Below are 23,801 nucleotides of genomic sequence, written 5' to 3' on the forward strand. Positions count from 1 at the left end.
TGTAATGGGGGGGGGGGGGGTTGGATTGTTATGTTTCTATGTAACTGAAGCAGCATCAAGATCTGTGGTCACACCCACTTCCAACATACTACATAGTTTTCTAGTTGCAAAAAATCCAAATTTATAGAACTAGGCTAGTTTGCATGTTCTTCTAGATCACTTGATTCTAAGGAAATTTACTGTTATTCTTATACCTCAACCAAGCTATCTCCCAGCCCCCATTCACAGTGCAGAATGGTTATTTTGACAAAATCCTGTTTTCCTGCTGGCTGCTTTTGGGAAGGGGGATTCTAAGGTTGCCGTTTGTTGTCCAAACGAGGGTAGTGGTACGCTTAATTGGCTGTTTTGAATGCAAGTTTCGTCATAGGTAAGCATGGGAACAGTGGGTCACTGCCATAAAGGTGGTTCCTGCACCAGGATCTAGCTTGGCCGGACTCTAAAATTGTGTTTGTTCAATGATTTCTACTAAGGGCCACTTTTTCAATGTCAGGTCAACTTTTTGGTTAGCACCAAGTTCTTCAATGTAAAAATAAGCAATGGTTAGCTGAGGGTAGGTTGGGCATGTTATAATTGTAAGTTGGCAATGTTGGGGCGAGGAACTCGATCATTCTACCATGTAGGTGTCTCAATTCAAATTAAACACACTTGAACCTGAGTTATACGTATGCCAAGGTGAAAAGAAAATAATATGTATAACTGAAAATTACTTACAAATCAGATATGGATACCATGTCATATCATCATTAAAATACTGTAATTGTATCTATTTTGAGGAACAAGATATATGTAACACACGTTATTTCTGTCATAAAGTGGTAAATTAACGAATCTGAAAGTTTGATTCTTAAATACACTACATTTGTCACCTTATCAGTGAACACTTTGATTCTGAAACACTACAGTATACAATAGTTTTACTAGCCAATTTTAAAAAATCGTCTAAAATAGCATTTCTTTTACAAATTAACATCCACTTCCCATATAAATATTACTTTCTGGTCAAGCGTGTAACTTTTCTTCTTTCTGTTATTCATGACCGACCAGTAGCAACTGAATACTATCAGTTCTGTGACACTGTAGATTGGTTATATACAAATCAACTGTATTTTGGGTCATTCCACATCAAATCAACGCAAAAAAATAAGATTTTGACACCCACCAAACTCCGATTTCGATTAAATTTGGTATACACCCTTCCTTTATGGTTGAAAGAAACCCCCTAATTTTTTTTCACTCTATCTCAAACGGTTTTCATTTTACAGCACTTTGAAATGTCGTCAAATCAGTGTTGTCTGTCACTCTTGAGACCCTCGACACAAGATACCCTTGCTTACATTTTATTTATTTTCTCCTTAACCAATCATCAGATCTCTCTGAAACTTTATACAAAGTTCAATGAAGTAATGAGGATTTCAGAAACAAATACAGGGTTTTCGTAAATGATTGTCGGGGTTACAAACAAGCACTGTACTTTACGTAATAAAGGTAGATACATGCAATTTTTTGCAAAATGTTAGAAAACTCACCAAGTTTTTATGACAAAGTCACAAATGTTCCATGTGCTCGCCTCGCGATATCCTGCAGATATCTAAGCGATAGTCCATTTCCTGCCACACTCGGGATAGCATATCACGTGTAACACTGTTGATGGAATTTGTTATGCGTGTTTTCAGTTCCTCGATGGTAGTGGGTACTGGAGGATAGTAAACGGTATCTTTTACGTATCCCCAGAGAAAAAAATCGCAAGGAGAAAGGTCAGGGGAACGAGGCGGCCATGATAAAAGGTTTTCATCCTCATCACTCCCGCGCCCAATCCAACGTTTTGGTAATTTTCTGTTGAGCAATGATCGCACTTCACAGTGGAAATGAGGTGGGGCTCCATCCAATTGCATGATGAAGGTGTTAGAATCTTCTTCCACTTGAGGAAATAGCCACTCATTCAACATATCCAGGAATGTCAATCCTGTAACCGTTTTCTCCATGAAGAAGAATGGACCGTACACCTTTTCTCGTGACACAGCACAAAAAACATTCACTTTAGGCGAGTCCCGAACCAATTCAACAAACTGATGAGGATTTTCCGTTCCCCATATGCGCACATTGTGTGTGTTTACTTTTCCACTTAGGTGGAATGTCGCCTTGTCAGTGGAAACGAAATTCTCGATGAAATTGTCATCGTCAGTCAAGAGATTTTGCATATCGCTGGCGAACGTTTCCCGTACACGACGGTCGTTAAGTGTTAGCTTTTGATGCAGACTTAGGCGGTATGGTTTCATGTTGAGCCGTTTTCGTAGAACACTCCATAATGTTGTCTTCGGTATGTTTAGTTCCTTGGATCCAGCAGGAATCGATTTCTTCGGGCTCCGTAGATAGGTTTCACGAACACGCTCCACATCATGTTCCGGCACTGATGGTCGACCACTGCTTTTGTTTTTGCAAATGCAACCTTTTTCCTTGAACTGTGCATACCACCTTCTAATCGAATTGTCTGATGGTGCATCTTTCCGATATCGCGCACGAAAATGTCGCTGCACAACTGTAACGGACCTCGTTGCGTGATATTCAAGGACACAGAACGCCTTCTCACTAGCAATATCCGCTATTTTGGAAAACTGCCGCCTAGCGGCAGAATCTGGAAACATAGGTCTATGAAACAAATAAGGAACAAAACTTGTTGAGTTTCTCAAGAATATCGTGCATTTGTGTTCACCGTGTCATTCACCCAAATCGGTTACAACAATGAGGAAACCCCGACAATCATTTACGAAAACCCGGTACATGAGCACTCAAAAAATTTTACAAATGCCTATCAAAAGACTAATAATGGATTTGTATCCTAATTTTTGTGGTGGGAAAACTAGGTTACGAAAATCTGAATTTTCATCATGTGGGTATGATGGAACCAAAAACTTTTGATGTTGAAAATCATTGCAAAGACATGCTCATTCTCTACAAAAAATCACCTTTTATGGTCTTTTTATTCCTTCCAACGAAAATTTTACGTTTTTTGGATATTGCCTAAAATTTCAAGGTCAATCCGTATCAAATGGTCCAGCACTGGTCCCTCGACCATTTTTAAAATTTTTCATTTGTTTGTCGTTGTAACTCCTGTATAAGGGTAGTTCAAAACAGGCATTATTTACCTAAAACTAGACTAGACAATTTTTGTTTCATGACTTGCAACATTTTTGGCCTATGTAGACAGTTGCGATAATTATGATAACTCAGCTAAGAAAAATTATAGAAATATGGGGTAAAAAACATTGCTTTCAGTACATTTCAGGCTACATTTTATGTTCCGTATCCTTTTTCACCACATCTAATGCAAATGGCTGAAATTTAGGGTCAAAACTGACTGATATTCAATTTTGAAGGGAAATCAATGTACAGGATATTTTTTTTTTAGTAGGTAAGCAATGACAAATCAGAGCTATAATTTTTCTTAGAGGAAACATGTACATCCAAAGTTTCAGCAGAAAAAAATTACACACACAGCCGTACACACCTTTTCTTTGATAATAGCTACTAATGGGCTTACTATGTCATTTGTATGTTGCAATTAATTAATACGTGCATTAATTGTAATTGAATGATAGTTCATTAAAAGAAAATAATTATAATTGTAACTAATAACGTAAATTTGTCTGTTTTTGCCAAACGTCCCCCTGTTGTAACTTTGTTATCCATGTAAAATCAATCTCGAAATTTTTTGCAGGTACCTCTTTATGCAGTCAATATCAAATTTTATTAGGTTCCCAACCAGATATTAGTTTCATTTCAGTTTTAAGTCAACTTTAAGCACGGAAGGCTACTCGAGACTGGACCTACAGTTTATTAAAGTGGGATCTGAACCAGTATGTGCCTCCACTGGGTATCGAAACCGGGACCCCTTGATTACAAAACGACGACGTAACCACTATGCAATCGGGAAGACCCTTCCAACCAGACATATATTTGGGGCTCAAATTTAGAGAAAAATGACCATTTTCAAAGAACTTTAACTCAATGCGGAAACCAGTAACAGAGCTCAAATATTTTCTGCTGAAACTTTGGGTATACAGGTTTCCTCTAAGAAAAATTATAGCTCTGATATTTCATTGTTTACCTACTAAAAATAATATATCCTGTTTGATTTCCCTTCAAAATTGAATGTCAGTCAGTTTTGACCCTAAATTTCAGCCATTTGCATTAGATGTGGTGAAAAATGATACGGAACATAAAATGTAGCCTGAAATGTACTGAAAGCAATGTTTTTTACCCCAGATTTCTATAATTTTTCTTAGCTGAGTTATCATAATTATCACAACTGTCTACATAGGCCAAAAATGTTGCAAGTCATGAAACAAAAAAGCTGCCATTTTCAAACTGTTTTAGATAAATAATGCCTGTTTTGAACTACCCTTGTACAGGAGTTACAACGACAAACAAATGAAAAATTTTAAAAATTGGACCAGTCTTGGACCATTTGGTACGGATTGACCCTGAACTTTAGGCAATTTCCAAAAAACGTAAAATTTATACTTTCAATATAAGGAATTTAATGGTTGTGTTAACACTTTCGTTTGGATCTTTCACTGTGTGGGTAAACACACCACCCAATACCAGTGTCAGAAAACTGTTAGAAAAAGTGCAACCCGATTTAAATAATTGCATTAGTAAACAATCCAAAATGTGTCGTTGGGCAAGTATATCAGGGTATACTTTTCTCACAAATCTCCAAGTGGGCTGGAGCTAAGTTGCAATTCAATTCACTTCCCACAACTTGTAGAAATAACAAAACTCAATTCTGTGACATGACACCATTCTGATGGTTATACCTTCAGAGTCACATCTTACTGGTCAAATCATAGTAGTCGCTGTCTCTTAAAATGTACTGATATCTGCAATTAATTATTCCACAAGTTTCTCAACTACTGAACAGATGTTAGCACCACTAAATTGAAAATCTTTCTTGTAAGTTTAAATGGTTTGGATAACATCGAGAGTTTGCATCAGGAACTAAAAATACAATGAGGTAAAGTAACGAGATATTGCAAACATTTTTTTCCCGAAAAAATCACTTTGGATGTATTTAGGGTCACTTTTGATTAATCACGACAATGAGGATGAGTGGCGATTAGATTAAATTAATGGAGGGAACCTCACAAATAACACCCGTGCACAGGCTGGTACTTTGGCGGCAAGATCAAAAGTTGACCGCATTGCCAGCTCAAAAAGTTTGTACATGAGCAAGTTGACGAATGTATTCTTCGCTGCATAAGACGTATTTGGTAAACAGTACACTCCTACGTACGAGTATTGAAATTAAAATACATGTACTTGTGTACAAACAATGACCTAAGACCTTATTGAAATTAAAATACATGTACTTGTGTACAAACAATGACCTAAGACCTTAACCCTTATCCGGGCAACCAGTGTCTATCAGACACTGTTGATCATATTTTTTGTCACATACTTAAAACAATACTTCCAGCAAACGTGATATTTTTTTTACTTTGTTTGTTTCTCTTTTTTCTTATTTCACAATATTTGACTTTGTTTGATAAAGTAGGTCAGGCGTAAAAAAATATTTTCAATTTCACTTACATAAATGGGCAAACAGTGTCTGTCGGACACAGTGTACAAACAAAAGTTGTAATATTACTTGAATATGTATTAACAAATGTCTAATCAAAAATAAAGTATTTAATAAGATATCACAAAAATATTATTAGCGATAAAATAGAAAAATATATGAGCAAATAAAACAATTTCCTCACACTACTTTCCGGCCTAACATGTATCATATACTATGATGCAAAAATTACAACATGCAATTATGATGATGATGATGATTATTACAAGAATTATGGACATAACAATGATGATTAGGTTAAATATCATGTTACTCGGTTGTTTCCACATCCATGAAACAAAAATCTCGCATTAGAAGGGCAAGATCCATTTAAAACAATGCAGTGTCCGACAGACACTGCTTGCCCGGATAAGGCTTAAACATGTACATACTACTTCAAATTATGTATCTGACACTTCTGTTATGTTCAAACCTAGCTTTGCTATCTTTAAGTATGACAATTTTTACAGCAACTCAAAACTTTACATCTTAAGCAAAAAAGTAATGTAGGGACAACTTGATTTGCAATTTTCTCTCTCTTATTGTATTCTTGTTATTCTATGCTACTTTTCTACCTCTCTACATGAGTGTGAAAGGCAACATAGAAATGAGGCAAACCTAGTATTCAAATGTAAGACCTCGGCTGATCGACAGATTTTCTTCATTTTACTTCACTTTTCTGCCACTTTTGGCTAATCGCAAAGATGAAGATGAATGATGAAGGGACACTCGCAAAGAACACACATGCCCAGGGCAGGATTGAAACCTGTGCTGATAACTACTCTGCCATGCAGGCCGGCTTAGGACTTCAGATAACAACTGTAGTGCACAGATAGGTTTGATTTGCAGTTACGTGCAGGTAACATTATTATGCAAACTGAAGCAATAATATTCTCACAAAAACATAAAGAAAATGAGCAATTGCATACAGGTAACTGCTGGAATTGACACAAGAATTCAACTCAAGAAAGAAATAAGCAGTGCAATATGTCGTACTTATACCTCATTTATATTATTTTCAGGAACTTAACTATACATGTAACACTAATACACTTTCTTTCCCCTTTAGGAGAGCAAGAATTATTATTGGATCAGGATGGTGCTTCTCCCTATTCCTAGGAACAATTCCACTTTACTGGAACGCGTGGCCAGACAAAAACTGTTGTGTTTGCTGTGAACTAACGCAAATTGTAAAAGAGGCCTACATTACTGGCATCCTCACTCCACTCTATATATTACTATTACTTATGATGATAATTATATACTGGAAAATACACAATGAAGCCAAGAAACATATTGAACGTCATCGTAATTCAAATGTTAATCGTGCTAGCAGAGAGGGGAAAAAGTCCATGCACGTTGTAGTGTTAATTGTAGGATGTTTCGCAATTGCATGGCTACCGTTCATCACAGTGATGTGTGTCCAATCAACTAAACATGACGATCCAATAGGAATGGAGCGCCTATACAGAGTTATGTTCTACGTGGCGATTTCAAATTCCTGCTTAAATCCACTTATATATGCTTGGAAAAATAGGGATTTCAAGTATGCATTTTTGCAAATGTTGCAATGTAAGTCTATGAACCCATCTCATGACATGGACATATCTACGGCTATGAATGGCAGGGTGTCTATTATTAGTTTATTCGGAAGCAGAAAATCAAAGCCTCATGATACAACTGCACTTTGAAAAACAATGTAAATAAATAAATAAAAATCTCATAAGAGTATTCACTTGTTTATCGTTTCACAGGAAAGAACCTAGTCTCCACTATTACATGCAATGTTCTTCCTTTATGTCCCTTTCCTGACTCTTTACCTAATTGAAACAAGGAGGATGAACGATGAGTGATTAGATGAAATCGACAAAGGGTCACTCATAAAGGAACCCCAATGATCATGTTGCAAATCGAACCTGGGACCTTCAGTGGCAAGACTGAAAGTTCAGCACTCAATATGTTCAGCTATCAAGATAACTAGCCTCAACTATATCACGAATGCCACAAAAAAACACTGGAGTGTGCTCAATTTATTAACCTTAGCAGATGCTAACCTGCCTGTATGCTTCTCCGAGTGGGCAGATCTTTCTTTACAAGTGCTGTTTTCAAATGTGGAATGTGCCCCAGACACACATCGTAGAAGGAATACTACTGACCGTAGACATTTGGGGTTCTCTTTTACCCCCTCTTAAAAATCATGCTCTTGTGGGAAGGGGAATTTTGGTATCCTCTTCATGAAAAACACAATTAGGAGAAGAAAAGTTAACTTTAAGAAGAATTCCTATTTGGATAGGAAACCAAAGTAGATAACTAAAATGTAGTACTGCTAGGATCCAACAACCATGCGAAGTTCTGCTGATATACATTCAATAGTTCCTTGCATAATAATAATAATAATAATAATAAATAACAAAATAAAATACCTAAAGTGTATTATCCAATACTAAAAAAGCATTCATATTGGGAAATAAGACATGCGATACTACATTGTCTGGCCATAAATACTGTTAGACACTATTTTGTGAATAAATTTAATATGGTTTCAGATATTTAAATGTTCTTTTAGTATGTTACAGTTACATACATTACACACAAATAGCACCAATCAGTTTTCAAAATGCCCACTTTTTGCCATCACACAGGCTCGAAGTCTCACTGGCCAGGCATCTATTGCAGCACGAATGGTCTTGATGGGAAAGTCTGCCCCTGCTGCCATCAAGGAGCACTTTTAACTTTCAGTTGTAGGGTGCCTCTTCTTGCAGACAGTCCCCTCTAGCTCTGAGTACTGATACTCTCGTATCAGATGGCCAATCAAAAGTGGAGATGAAATTGAGTATACTGGTCTCCAGTTACCGATGGGTCATTCTTGCCTTATGAGCTGGGGCAGAATATTTCTAGAACATCCAGGATTCATTGTGAAACATTGTTTGGTACAACAGTGTCACGAGAGGGTCCAGGACACTTTCCACATACACTTTCGCACAGTTTTTAAGCCCTTTTCTCAAAAATGAGACCTGGTGGAAATCTCATAGCTCCCCTCCCCCCACCAAACCATGACTGGGGAGGGCTGGTGGCATCTCTGATTTTTGGGAACACTCTTACAAACTTCTAGAGTTTGAAGCATACACCTTTTCATTTTGGCGGTTAGAACTTTATTCAGTGGGGAACAATTTCTTATCAGTGAAGAGAATCCTGCAATGCCCATTGGCAACGTACAGCTGCAGGAGCCGTCTCGATTTCAGTTCCCTCTGCTTCTTTACTTGTGGCGTCAGGAAATTTCCAGTACTCCACCGGTAAGCTCCAATTCCAAGGTCTTCATTAGGTACCCTGAACATTGATTGTTGTTCCGGATGGGATTTCGGCGGATGCGAGCCACCACTGCTTTAACAGCCTCTGCTGTTCATACGGTGTGAAGTCGACCAACTCTTGGGCGATCTTTCATGCTACCAGTCTCAGTGAATCTCTGGACTGTCTGATACACAAACCTTTTGCTGATCTTCAGGATTTTTAGGGGCTGGAAAATCTGTGAGTGACTTCCCAACCATATGCAGAGCAATTAGGGCTACTGTTTTCATATTCACCCCACTCCATGCTAAGCACAAGAAGATACACGCTTGCTCTTTCACAGCTGAACACACAGCGATCAGGAGTGAACTTTAGCACAAGCATGGTTCATGAGCCTGACTACCGGAGGTACAGTAACTGTATTTATGGCCAGACTAGTTAGATAAATACAGAGAAACTAGTACTCAAATACAAGTTCCAACAACGAGGCTACTGAAATTAATAGAACAAAGAAAAAAATTTTGCAGATAAAGTGAGTACTAATTTCTCTGTATTTTAAAAAGCATGATAGGTACTGATAAATACTTGAGTCTAGCCATATGCTAGGTTTTTTTTTGTTTTAAATCCACTTTATGCGCAGTAAAGCTAATCGGAACTGGTCCTACAGTTTAAAATGAGATCTGAACTGCTATGTGCCTCCATCAGGTACTGAACCCGGGATCTCTTGATTACAAGGGGATGATGTTACTGCTATCCCATTGTGGAGCCTCCCTACATGCTAGGTTGGTTTGATTTATTGTTTTAAGTCCACTTTATGCACAGTGAGGCTAATCGGGACTGGACCTATCATTTAAAGTGGCATCCGAACCACTTGTGCCTCCACTGGGTATCGAACCCGGGACCCCTTGATTACAAGGCGAAGACGCGACCACTGCACCATCAGGGAGGCCTACATGCTAGGTAAACACTATTCTACTGTAGGTATCATGTATAGGTAGGTATATGTACGTCCGACTGTTGCAAACTGTTTTCTTCTTTTACCATATGCCAACAAAAGTTCTAACAAATATGTTGGGAGGGGGATTTCTACGTTTTTTTTTTAAACCAAAAGGTAATATTTCCTCAAAGAGTGGTCTCTTGTGGTACTTAAATGAAGTTTCTAGGTTACATAACTCGTTGCTAACAAATACCGGGTGTCTCAGAAATAATTCAGGAATTACAAAAATTTATTGCAAGTAAAGTATTGAACTTACGTTAATAAAACCAGTCCAGAACGAACGAGAAACTCAAACAGTATTATTTTACACCTACACGATCAACTACTTTTTGCCACACTTGCATCAACATGGGCCTGTCGATAATGTCTATTGCTGCGATGATATGCTCCCTTAGGACTACGATATCATGCGGTATCGGTGAGACAAATACTCTGTCTTTGATGAAACCCCCACAAAAAGAACCCCTCAATTATTTCTGAAACACCCGGTACCGTAGACTTAAGAATCTTTGACCAACACTACTTTTTAGTTATTCCTAATACATGTTAATTATATTATGATAAGCTATGGGACAATTTTATTGTAGTTACATAGATTGACTAATTGATTTAGTTTATTTTACTTTACTTCTGCCACTTTTGGCTTATTGCAAAGATGAGGATGAGTGGTGATAAGACGAAATGGATGAAAAGACAAACACATAACGAAAACACAAGCCCCACAGGGTCTAGCTGTTAGTCTAGATGCCAGAGACTCGCCAGTCTGCAAAATGCAGTCCAGGGTGTACTACGTGAAAGTGATGTTGTTATTTGGGTGCCCAGAGAAAGGGTCTGCCCTTACACTACAGTACGTACATAGAGTACAGCCAACAGCAAATATAATGGTAGGCAAATTGTCAATCGCTATCTTTATTCTTCTTTTATTCTCCTTTCAGCATCGTCTTAAGGAATGGAATTATGCTGATGCGAAGCAGATGTTGCCCTCTGCTTATTGGTGTTTTTATTTCAAATCATGATAGTCACAGTGCGAAAAACAGACTGGAGGAAAATAGCCATGGACAATTCGCATACCATCTATTTTGCTGTTCGGTGTACATAGAAGTGGTACATTTTTTAATTGTTCTATTCACTTTGGTTTAATGTGGAGGGGAGGGGGCACAGAGCTTCCCCGAAAAGGGATGTCTTGAGTAAATTCTCCCTTCTTCTTCTAATTGCACCAGTACAGACATGGAATGTCTACATTGTGCTTACTGTGAAAGTCTTAGCCATTATATCTAAAATAAAACAAACTTCAACTTTTTACAACAAATGGTTCTCAATCTCAGATTTAAAAAAAAATATTTCTGTGCATTTGAAAAGCACGTGCGTTACAATTTAGATCGCCAAAAAATGAAACCAGCTTTTGACAAAAATCTAATACTTGTATTGTGTTGTAATTTGAATATGTTATACCTTCATATCTAAATAAATGAACAAAAAAGGCAGAACTGAAATATTGTTTGCATTTTCAGAGAAAATACATGTTAATTACTGTCACGTGGTGCTGGTACATGTATGGATCAGATCTCTGCTAAAGGTTAAGAGCATATTAGAGCTGATTGCATTGTATTATAGGTTCACATATAAAACTAAGTAACTAACTCTCTAGCCTTCTCAAAATCAAAGGATTATGGCTGCAGCGACATTGGCCTTCCATCTGTCCCTATCCTGAGCAAGATCTATATACTCTTTTCCATCCCTACCGATTTCCTTTAGGTCCATCTCAACTTTATCCCTCCATCTTCGTCTTGGCCTTCCTATTGGTCTCTTACCATCAGGCCTCCCAACAACAAGAATCCTGCAAACTCCTCTTTCCTCTCACATTCATGCCACATGGCCTGCCACCTAAGTCTTCTTGATTTAATCATTCTAATAATATCTGGACATGAATACAAATTACGTAATCAAAATAAACAAAATGCCAACTGAATTTAGTTGAATCCAAAATGCACAATTTTCATTAATTCTCTGCCAGTGTTAAGAAACAAAATTGGATTCAGGGTGACTAATCTAGGACCATGATAAAAACTAGTATAATTCCCAGTTTTCAAGGAGAACTTTCAAAAAATTCAAGGGTACAAGTAGATGTTCTCTCTCTTTCAAACTTATGTATTACAGCATCTCACCACCCACACGCACACACATAAACGTATTAACAATATAAATGGTCTGTGAGATTCCAATAAAGTTTGCCATCTCACATATTCATATTCGAAATACATCTACAAATACAAGTACAAATGCTACGGGATACATTAATCTACAAAAAATTGTTGATTGTATGAGACTTTCAAACTCAAATTTACCTAATCAACTCCAAGATATATTATCTTGCAATAATCTTACATCTCGCAGATATATTGTTCTTCAAAAGGACACTAACGAAGTAAACGGATTCATAGAATTCTGTTTTATTTTCCACGCATCTTTCTTTTCCTTCCTTGATAAAAATAAAAGCTAAATGTAAAAAATGTGTCTTGAGGCATTTATAAATATGTATAAATTCAATGGGGCTTGGATTAATAAAGTTGCATTTTTTCACATCTATGGAGAAAAATTCACACAGATTTCACGCATAATTCACAGAGCCAATAATTCATGCAGAATTCCCAATGAATAGCAACCCTGGGATTTCAAGATTCAAGGACAACTATTTCAATATTCTAAACACATATTTAATATGTGAATCTATAAATATAGTGGAACCCAGATTTTATGTTTCTGGATTTTACATTTTCCTTCCATTATATATTCAACCTTGATGGTCCCAACATAGCAAAACATTATAAAATTTTCCTGCATTTTAAGTTATTTCAGCTTTATTGCCTGAAAAACATAAAATGGAGGTTCCACTGTATTTATAAGCAAAACTCTTGTAGACTGATGCAGTATAGTTGTAATGGAATATCTTCTTACAACAACTATTGTGAAAAACTTGAATCTCTACTATGACCAAATATCAGTATATTCAGAATTGGTTGATTTTGTTTCGTATTTTACTTCACTTTTCTGCCACAGTTTGCAAATTGCAAAGATAAGGATGAGGGATGATATGATGAAATTGATGAAGCGATGCTCATGTCCATGCACTGGCTGGGATTTGAACCCAGGACCCCCTGGCATTGTAGCATGTTGTGCTAACCACTCTGCCATGTAGGTTGGCAGTATATACAGGAATCACTAAGAGTAGCATTATTCGGTTCAAAGTGAATGAAGTCGCAGCCCTAATTAATATGTTACTTTCATGTAACAAATTTACTAACTACACATCAAATATGGGAAAAATTAATTGACACTATTGCTATTTGCGAAAACAAGCACATCGATGTATGCTGATAATTTTACTGATTCACAATATTTCTGCAAACAGCCTGAACTGAGTTCACAATTTTGCTATTTGGTTATTGCATAGTTTATGTTCTCTGGGTTTATAAAACAAAGGAGTTGTTGAATGGATTAATTAAAATTATAGGGTGTGTCAGCATATATAGCCACTTTGAACCCTCACCCATTATCTAAAATCCTGCAGTTTAAAATAGGAGTCTAAAATGCCCTTTGAGAAAGGTTGAAAGTGCAAGGTTGTAAAGAGACCTGTACAGGATGCACACAACCAGTGACGGCTGATGAAGGGGGGCTGTAGCTGCAGCAGCCCGAACAAACAAATTACATTTTGTTGCCATTAGTGCAAAAATTAAATATTTATACTTCCGCTATCTTACTGCATCCAGTTGCGCTGTGTGGAGCTTTCAAATTCACTTAGCGCGCGACAAGCGGCAAACTGGTGTATGAAGCTGCTTCTCCCTCGGGGACTGCCAGTACATATTCATGTTAACTCTAAGGTAAGCACTGCTTCCACTTCCCTCCCTGCTACGCCCTTCTCAATGCTAAAGAGCAGACTGCATTCACTGCAGTCTACTGTACGGTGGTGCTGACAAGTGGTAGAAATCGAAAGCTCTCACATTATGATATAGCAACACCACACAAAAACATGCGATTACAGAGAGAAACAGTGGCCGGCCATGTAACGAGTCTGTTTCGCTTGTCAGTAAGTGCGTAATAGTTTAAGTTTTTGAATCAATTCAAAGAGTTATTTGTTTTCTGGCAGTAAGTTATATAATCTGGGGTTCTGAATGGTAAATCATACAAGTAAATACAAGTGATTGACAAGTTTGCTACAATGAAAGACCGCCACATGAAATTCATCTTCAAATAGTTAATTTTTTTTAAGGAATGCAGACCTCCTAACAATAAGTAGCATAAGCCGCCACTGCACACAACGCATTAAAATGGTAAGTAAACACTAAAATATTGCCTCAGAGAGAATGTAAAGGGTTATCCTTCTCAAAAATCTAAAAACCTTAGATAACCTCTTAATGCCCAAGTATCTCGATTGAGATACTTTCATGTAACCCCCAGGTGCCCAAGTATCTCGATCGAGATACCTTGTTATGCTCGTAGTTTTTACGTTATAATGTCGCTATTTTTGGCTGGAATTGCGATTTTCTTCTTTCATATTATTGTTAACACATATAATAAACAATAATGACTCTTGCACATCTTGCTGTTGAACCAAAATGGCAGCTTCCTCTCAAAGAAAAAAGGAAGGAACTTTCCCCGCGTAGGCACAATGGCAGGGGGAGGGGGAGAGGGGTTGAGGAAAACTGCGTTGTAACAAAGCAAATATTTTGGCACGCATGTAAACAGGTCTTCGTTACTTACATGAAATTTAGAAAATTTCGCGTAACAGATCTCCGCTTCAAACGACATACCCTTTTGTGAATGAAGACAGTGGATCTTCGAAATTAATAGGATTTAACCATTAAATTGTGCAATGCGGAAGTGCAAAATTTTCTAAATTTCACATAAGTAATTTTAAACTGCATTTACCGCATCCATCATGATGTCTTTGTTGTCGAGCACAAGTGTTCTCAAATGGCTGCAACGTGACCTGCATTGTATAAAATTAGACTGGTGACTCTCATGCAAGAAAGTGCCATATTTGGCGTGCTTTAGTCACTCTGGTCTAGTTCATTTCTAAACGAGTCAGTGGCATGCACACCACTTGTTTTGGGGGTACAAGTCATGTTCTATTGCTCATATGATAATAGTGCAATTACTTTCTTGTTCCTAACACTCCAGCGATTATTTCCATGTGTATTTTGACAATGTCCTGTACTTTTTTGTCGGGTTGGGAGGGGGGAGGGGGGCAAAACCCACATTTTTTTCAAAAAAATTCTTGAATTTTCCGGTTCCTCCCCTCCCTCCATATATACACCAAATGTGCATATATTTTATATAGTCCGAATCTATGGTTCATTCCGCGTATAATATATGATTTGCCTGTCTATGGCAATTAGCCTCTGATCTAGTCATTTTTATAAAACTCTGCATTTTGCTCAAAATTGGCCCGAGCACCCGGGGCTTACCTGGCGAAAGAGGGTCAGGTACCAAAAGGTTAAAACACTGTCATCATCTCCCAACAAGGATTTCACGAAGCTGGGAAAATGCACATTTGATAAAATATGCCAAACACCTAAAATGATGAGATGGCTGTGTCTAATGTGAAGTTGAGTTTAAAATAAAAGTCTAGTTGCTCTAAGGTAGTGATTCTCAACCTTCGTGAGCCTGGGACCAGATAAATTTGTTTATTAACGGTCAATGCTTCGATCTCAACAATTTTACTCATACATAGATTTCTAATTTTTTAAACTTTATACATTAACTTTGAAATTTAACATTAATAAATAAATTATAGCGTAATCACAGAGTATTAGTTCAATTATGTCTAGGCTTGTTGTCAAATATAAAACTTGTTTTAAAGTAGTTGACAACAACTGGATCGAATGGAATCTTTTAGTTTTATCTGGCCAATATCATTAAATTAATTTGGTAAGTGCTGGTTTCATTGGCATATTCCACTTCGGCCACCAAAAAATTCCAATAAATCAGTATATTTCAACTTCAATATATTTGTTAATGAAAACTGCTGTGCAAACTAAATTTACCGTACTGTCAACATCCAAATTTGAAGGCAGGTAGCAAGTGGCTCCTGGTTACATCATTTGATTGCTCACCACCGCTGTCAAAAAAGCATTTGTCATCGCAGTGGAAACTTAACGAATGCCATCTTTACAGGACTTGCCAGCTCGGGCTGCGTCACTTCACTCTTCCGGCCCCACGGTTGTAATTCAATTTTGGGGGATGCACAGGTAACAGTCTTCTCTCGGAGACTTTGATGTCTCACCAGTAGTGTCGAGAAAGCTGGAAGCCGTAAGTTTAAGGAGAATCTCTCTCAGCCTGGTATAATTGATGCCAGGTCCTGGTGGTTGAGAAACACTGCTCTAAGGTAATCACCTGGTTACATTCAATGTGATGTGCTAGAGAATTTAAGTGACCAAAATCACCAAAACTAAAAGAAAGCATCATACTTAACTTCTGATGGGAGAAAAAAGAAATTGAGATTTCTTCCCTAAAGTAATTAATGACAGTTTTCTGAATTCATGGGTAACTGTATCTAACAATGAATTAGAATACTTGAAGAATTTTTCCAAAATCTTCCAGTGACTAAATTTTTACTTCCTCACCACTACACGTAATTCCAATCTTTCAGTTTATCAACCATTACTCTTTACACATTGCTGTATAAGTTCAAGGAACCTTTACTCTATAATTGTACAGCATTTGTCTTCCTCCATGCTCATACCAGAGGAACTGAATGCCCATATAGAGTCAGACATATGTAAATACTAGCAATCCTAGTTTGAACGAATTGCAGCTACCAGTTGAACAACCTATCCAAGTGGACTCTCTATTTGTGTAAACTGTGCTGTAGAATCAATCAGCCTCTTGCGAGAATACATTAGATATATAACATAAACTGAGAGCCCTATCTACTGTATTTTGGGCACAACTTTGCTGCCCATAAAAAAAGGAGTATATCCCACATAGATGAATGATTAAGAGCATGAGGAAGGGTTTCCACGAGTTTCTTCCCTCTGTGACAGCTGCTGGCACTGTTGCCAACTTAGCCCTTTTGGAGCCAGATCTGGCTCTTCTGCCCACTCATTTGGCTGTGAACTGGGGTGTCCGTTCCCCTGTCCCATTATGATGCCATCACTGGCTCCAGCAAGATGATGAAATAGCTTGTTTTGGATTTGTAGAAGAGAATCAATATTAATGCCTGCAAGTTGTCCTTCGGAATGTCATGTGTGGTTTGTTGCTGGCAAACATGGTACATCTATTAGCCTTTTGCCGTATCTTCACCAGTCGCACCATAGTGTGCCACACCTACAGTGCCCACCACATGAATATTCAGCCACAGCCACACGTTAGTGAGTGCCCTGCCTAATCAATTTAACACAATACATGTAATATTTGCCCTGTACAGAATAATTCCATTACTTTTCTTAGTACTAAACGAGTGTTCAGCAAAGTTAGTACTCACCTCTACACCAGCTACACCCAGGGCCATCTTGATGTTGGGTGTCATTCGAAATGGTACTTTCTCTGGCACTCTCAAGGTTTTCCCTTTTTCAAAGCATACATTGTAATCAATGTGCACAACCTAGAAACAAAGAGAAGGCAATTATAATTTCCAAACACTACCATGAGATGTAAATAACATCATTTGTACATAATCTTGATTCAGGAAGCACACAATTGAAACACCATGTTCCCAAGTTTTTCAGAACTACTTCCATGCATTCATTCATTGGGTACTGTCCATCCTTTTAGTTGCTTTGTGCTTATAGGCTAATCGAGACTGTACCTACAGTTTAAGGTGGGATGCAAACCACTGTGCAAAGGGGGGTTTCAACCTGGGACTGCTTGATTAGAAGGTGACAGAATTACCACTATAGTAGAGGTACTAGGTAATTGAAATTAAACAGGATATGTGAAAAATCTTATAGTTGACAGCAGTCTATTTTGGGTTATTTAAGGTTTTAGAATAGAGTTCTTTTTTGTGTGATACATATCCTTTGAACTGTGGGTAACCATGAATATTATTTACAATGTGTTTATTTTTAGTTTGTACTATAGTCAGTGGAACCAGATTTTATGTACAGCAGGAAGCCAAGCTAATGCACGGAAATGTAAAACTGGGGAGAAATTTTGTTAGCTTCGCACAATCTAGATTGAATGTATAATGCAGGAAAATGTAAAATCAGGGTTACATTGTACTCAGGTGGATCAAATGAAAACTGAACACGGGCCACAGAATTAAATCAACAAGGTTTATTTAAAAGCACTTGCGCCACTGTTTCACTAAGTGGTGAATACACTGCTCGTAGAACTCCTTTGGCTGAGATCGGAACCAGATGCGAACATTGTCAATGACTTCATTGTCCGAGTGGAAGCGCCGACCCTTCAATAACTTTTTCAACGGACCAAAGATATGGAAGTCGCATGGTGATAGATCAGGGCTATACGGTGGGTGTACCAACACTGTCCATCGAAATGTCGCCAATATGTTCTTTGTAGCAGCTGACGTATGTGGCCACATGTTGTCATGAAGCAAAACCACTCCAGAGGACAAGAGGCTGGGTGGTTTGGCCTTGATTGCTGCACGCAAATGGTGGAGAGTGCTGCAGTAACAAGCAGCATTGATCGTTTGACCATGGTCCAGAAACTCAAGGAGAAGGGATCCTTCATGATCAAATAAACATACCAGCATCACTTTGCCATTACTCTGCACAATTTTGGACTTCTTCGACGGTGGGAGAGCTCTGTTCCGTACATCCACTGTTCCGTTTTCATTTGATCCACCTTCATATATAGGAGCTGTGGCAGTCCAGTCAGTATGGTATCAGACTGACATGGGAGACCCTGGTTCAATTCCCAGAGTGGGTAATTTCAGCTAGGAATTTTTCAAATGACTCTTCATTGATTGATTGATTTGCTTTATTTTACTTGGCTTTTCTGCCAATCATGAAGATGAGGATGTGTGATGATATGATGAAGGGAAAGAACACACATGCTCAGGTCGGGATTCAAACACAGGACCGACCCTTCATTGAGTGGCTCTGGGGTTCACACAATCTGTAATAAATAGGTACCCGAGAATAACCTTGGAAAGAAGATCGAGGAGGGCCGAGACTGCGAATATGTGGGGCCCTACCTCCACATCCCCTCATATACATTCAAGATATGTGAGTGCAAGGTGCATTACATTTGCACATCCATTACTTCCATCAGCGAATGTATACAACAGCACTTGACATGTCAGAAAAGCCCAGCCAACCACTAGACTGGCCAGACACCTCAAACTTAACAGCCATGCTTCAAAACAGTTCCAGCCAGGCACACATTCACTAATTAACTCCAAAATGAAAGAGACATGTGCACTTATGCATTTTCTGCATCAACAGAGGAAGGCATCACATCTGGCTCCCAGTACTGCAGCAGATAAAACCTAGTATCGGTAGCAAAGATGGCACACGAAAAGACTACACCAGCACCACTAGTGGCATGTAGAGAAACAGGAAGAACTGAAAACCCATCCAGCAGTGAAACAACAAGTTCCCATGTTGATAGTGTCAAGGACCACCAAAATTAATAAAACTTTTACAAGTTAAGTTGCATGGAAAAAAAATAGTAGCTGTTTCAGTACATGTTTCCAACTATCGCATCTTTCATTCCCCAAAACACGTATTTTTTTTACATCTATCTTGAGAAAAGTACCAGTGTTACAGTTAATGTTACTCAAAAAGTAATCAGTGCATGCAAGAGTACAATTAAATGCAGCAAACTGGTATAGTGAAGTGCTTACTGAACATTTCATTAAATACAGCGCAAACAAATTTGCATGTACATACCTCACCAGTTGAAAGATCCACCAGCATGTTATCCAAATGCCTGTCACCCAATCCAATAATGTACCCAATTATAGACATTACAGCTACAGAGCACGAGTAGGTGCGTGTTGCCTGCCACCAACTAGCTGCGTTTATACTCTGGCACCACAGCTCTCTGCAAAGAAACGAACATAATCAGTAAAATGTTATTGCCATAGCTTATAAAGGTTATTGATTGATTCATTTGCTTTATTTTACTTTGCTTTTTTTGCCACTTTTGGCAATTTGCGAAGATGGGGATGAGTGATGACCTGATGAATGGACACTTACAAATATCCATGCCCACGCTGGGATTCAAACCCGGGACCACTGGCATCATAGTGTGATGTGCTAACCACTCCGCCATAGGGTTTGGTTTGATTTGGTGTTCTAAGTCCACTTTATGCACAGTAAGGCTAATCGAGACTGGACCTACAGTTTAAAGTGGGTTCCGAACCACTATGTGCCTCCACCGGGTATCGAACCTGCGACCCTTTGATTACAAGGCGACGATGCGACCACTGCACCATCGAGGACTCCACCACAGGGGCTGGCTATAAAGGTTAATAAACACACAGATATGAAAATAGGCAGCTGCGCAGAATTGCACTGGTGGCACATATGGGAAAAGCAAAGCAAAAGCAGGACAAAAGTCACTGGTTCCTGCACACTGTGTGGCAACGTCAACTGGGCTGCATTGACTAATTAGTGTCAGACCGACCACTCTCTGGAACATACAATTGTTTTCCTTGACCTATTGAGCAAATACTGTCAGTTTGTATCATCAAGGATTACGAAGACCAACTCTACAACGAGATTTTTTTTTCTCTTAAACCTCCGAACACACGGGGCTGTGCGAACTTCTACCACTCACCTAATTTCATGGCCGTCTGTTTAAGGTTGAACTAATACCAATATCGATACTTGAAAATTGTAACAATTAAAAATATTTCACAGTACTGAGTCAAATTAATAAGTAAGTATTCCACGGCAATCATATACATCAATTTGCCACAGTAATGTTTTCATATATTCAAGAAATGCACTGGAATATTAAAATAATTGTCTTTAATGACAAAATCCATTGAAAACTGAATTTTGCATTCTTTCAGTACAATTAGACTCTGTGAAACTGTCAAGTGGCATTTTTGCTGATTCAACAAAATACCCAACTTCCAAAAAGTATCAGATGGTATCAGTATTGGTTGGAAGTTATTTACACATACCGAAGAACACTTCTCCAGATTTTGGTCTTTTACAGGGTTCACAAAAATGCCACAACACTCCTGCAGAGTCTAATTATCCTAAACCTTATGCAGAATTTGAAGCATCTTTATATTTTGCACCAGTTTTGTTGGAAACCTTATTTTGTGTTTACATAACATTTATTTAATATTCTGATATAATGCTTGAATGTTTTAAAGCAAAACTCTTGATAAACTGATGCATATAATTGGAGTGCAATACTTTACCTGGATAAATTGGATGGATCGTATTTGATTTCTGTTAATTTCAAAACTGTAATGATGTGTGAGCCACGGTAGCTCAGTCGTTACGGCGCCTGACTATCATGCAAGGGACCTGGTTCCGATCCCTGGCGGGGAAGAACCAGGATTTTTTTTTCCAACCTGTTCAAGTGGCTCCGGCATCCACCCATCATTATATAAAGTGGGTACCTGGAGGAAACTGGGGGGGGGGGGGGGGTAAAGGCAGCCAGGGGCATGGTACTGATCACATCACCCCCTTCATCAGCCGTGATCAAGAAAATGTGGTGCCCTAACTCCACACCCCCTACATGTCTTCATGGTGTGGTGCAAAGCACATAGGAGCACTTTACTTTACTTAATGACGTGTGAGAAGACTTACTTGTAGAATTACGTGAAATTTAGAAATTTCGTATTTCCGTGTTGCACAATTTAATCGTTAAATCCTATTAATTTCGAAGATCTTCTGTCTTCATTCAGAGGCCGTACCCTTGGTGAATGAAGACAGAGGATCTTCGAAATTAATAGGATTTAACCATTAAATTGTGGAACGAGGAAATACGAAATTTCTAAATGTCATGTAAGTAATTTTAAACTGTGTTTACCGCATCCATCATGAATTATTTGTAGAAGTTGTATTAATTTCAAGCAACACAACATGAAATAAGTTTCAGTTAGGGATCCATCGCAGCCGAGGATTGACACCAAAATCAAAAAGACGCACACAATTATGCACTTTCAACATGATCTGAACATCGACAGCAGTCAAGCGCATCACATTTGGCTATCGCTACTGCAATAAATTAAACCCAGCACATGCAGCAGACGAACTGGCTCCTAGACGCATGCAGGGAAATGACAGGAACTGGAAGCCAGCCCAGCAAGCAACGAGTTCCCAAGCAGATGGTGGCAGTGGCAGAGGTCACCAAAATTAATAGAACTTCTACAAGTAAGTTTCGTGAAAGAAGTTAGTAACTCACTTACGTCTAATTATAATTAGGATAGCTTATTCCTTTCATACCCCCAATGAAGAACAACGGTGGGCTCAAAAAAATTGGATCTATAGTTGAAGGTGTATGTGTAGACAATAGTAATTTTCAATTTAAGTTGTTGAAGATATGCAGTGTGAAGTTATTTTTTTTTTTACTTATTTATTTGTAATTACAAACACCTGTTTTATTAAATTAGTGTATACAAATATGGAAACAATTCATATTCATTGTTAATACAGACACCGTAGTTAATATTTCCAGAGTTTTCTAGGTTATTCTTTTTAGATATTTTTATGAACTTTTATTTTCATGAACTTTCATACCCTTTTTTTGGGCATATTTCATTAAACTGAGAACCATTATAAAAACTTAACTTTTTATCACTAACATTTTACATGCTACGCTACTTACTTGGCAACCAAATCCTTAGGCGTTTCTTCCATTAGTTCTGTGAGGACCTGCCTCAGGATTGAAAGAGGCCATTCCTTCCTGTTATCAAGATTAGATACTCCTTTCTCTTTGAGAAGTGGTGTAAGCTTACTGTAGAAGAGTTCTGATGGCCTCAGTATTTGAACACCTGCTAGAGAAAGAAAAAGTAAATATTTTACAGTCTCGCTTAATATATCAACAACAGCATCATGGTTGTATAAACCATGGAATTTTTAAAAATTATTTCTTTAAACAGTGCATGTGGGAAAGAACTAAAACCCATATATCTCTGAAATTACTGCATCTATTGCCTTTCAGAAAAGAGAAACTTTAGAAGTTTGTTAGATGCATAGGAAGCGAGCCTTGATAATTGCAACGTATAACAAGGGAGAAAAGTAAATGCAACCATATAGCATGAAATACAGCTGGTGTTAGCACAAATATTTTTTTTCCTCCATAACTATCAACATTAAGTGTGCAATTTTTGCAGAGTGACATACAGGTATTGGACATTGAAACTGAAACACCTGCGCAAATAGCCTGGAATGTTCGCGGGACTCACCAGAGCCATCTGGTAGTTGAAATCGTACTTATGGGCAATAAGTCACGTTTGCGAGTTCTTGGTAGTCACTCCAGTACAAGAGGTTCGTCATTGAACATCAAATCGTGTGTGTAGAGCGGTATAATGGGGGACATATCCGACTTCAAAAGGGGGCAGATCGTAGGGGCACGTCTAGCAGGTGCATCTGTGTCCAAAACTGCAACACTTTGTGACGTCTCACGAGCTGCAGTATCCAGGGTGATGTGTGCATATGAACAGGAAGGACGAACCACATCCAGGAGGAGCAACTGCAGGGGGACAACTGAAGTTGTCGGAAAGGGACGTCAGGGCATTGACTAGGATTGTTGCACGAAAACGGAAAACCACCGCATCCGCAATCACCACAGAAGTGAATACACACCTCACAGAACCTGTGTGCACGAAAACAGTCCGTCGATGCCTGCATACAGCCAACATTCATGGCAGGGTTGCTATCCCGAAGCCTTTCATCAGTAGCACAAATGCCGTAAAGTGGGTTCAGTGGTGCCAGACTCATAAAAACTGGACGTTGGATGACCTAAAAT

The 23,801-nt window shown here is 38.3% G+C and overlaps 2 protein-coding genes across 6 annotated transcripts in view; one reads left to right on the forward strand and one right to left on the reverse strand.

The window, feature by feature from the left end:
- mAChR-C (muscarinic Acetylcholine Receptor, C-type) overlaps window positions 1-7,308 on the forward strand; it is a 33,418-nt gene extending 26,110 nt beyond the window's left edge. The window contains exon 3 of the mRNA XM_083136381.1: window positions 6,687-7,308. Within this exon, the coding sequence (XP_082992507.1) occupies window positions 6,687-7,308 (622 nt within the window). The remainder of the gene's footprint in view (window positions 1-6,686) is intronic.
- Window positions 1-23,801, reverse strand: part of nonC (serine/threonine-protein kinase Smg1) — a 352,394-nt gene that overhangs the window by 193,957 nt on the left and 134,636 nt on the right. For 4 of the 5 annotated variants that reach the window (XM_083136748.1, XM_083136746.1, XM_083136747.1 and 1 more), the window contains exons 36-38: window positions 22,659-22,827; window positions 19,754-19,907; window positions 17,383-17,502 (exon numbers count right to left, since the gene is read on the reverse strand). In XM_083136748.1, the coding sequence (XP_082992874.1) occupies window positions 17,383-17,502; window positions 19,754-19,907; window positions 22,659-22,827 (443 nt within the window). The remainder of the gene's footprint in view (window positions 1-17,382; window positions 17,503-19,753; window positions 19,908-22,658; window positions 22,828-23,801) is intronic. The other variant, XM_083136745.1, reaches the window with a different exon arrangement.

The sequence above is a fragment of the Lepisma saccharinum genome, chromosome 15 (genome assembly GCF_977018435.1).
Source record: "Lepisma saccharinum chromosome 15, izLepSacc3.1, whole genome shotgun sequence".
NCBI classification, from domain to species: Eukaryota; Metazoa; Arthropoda; class Insecta; order Zygentoma; family Lepismatidae; genus Lepisma; species Lepisma saccharinum.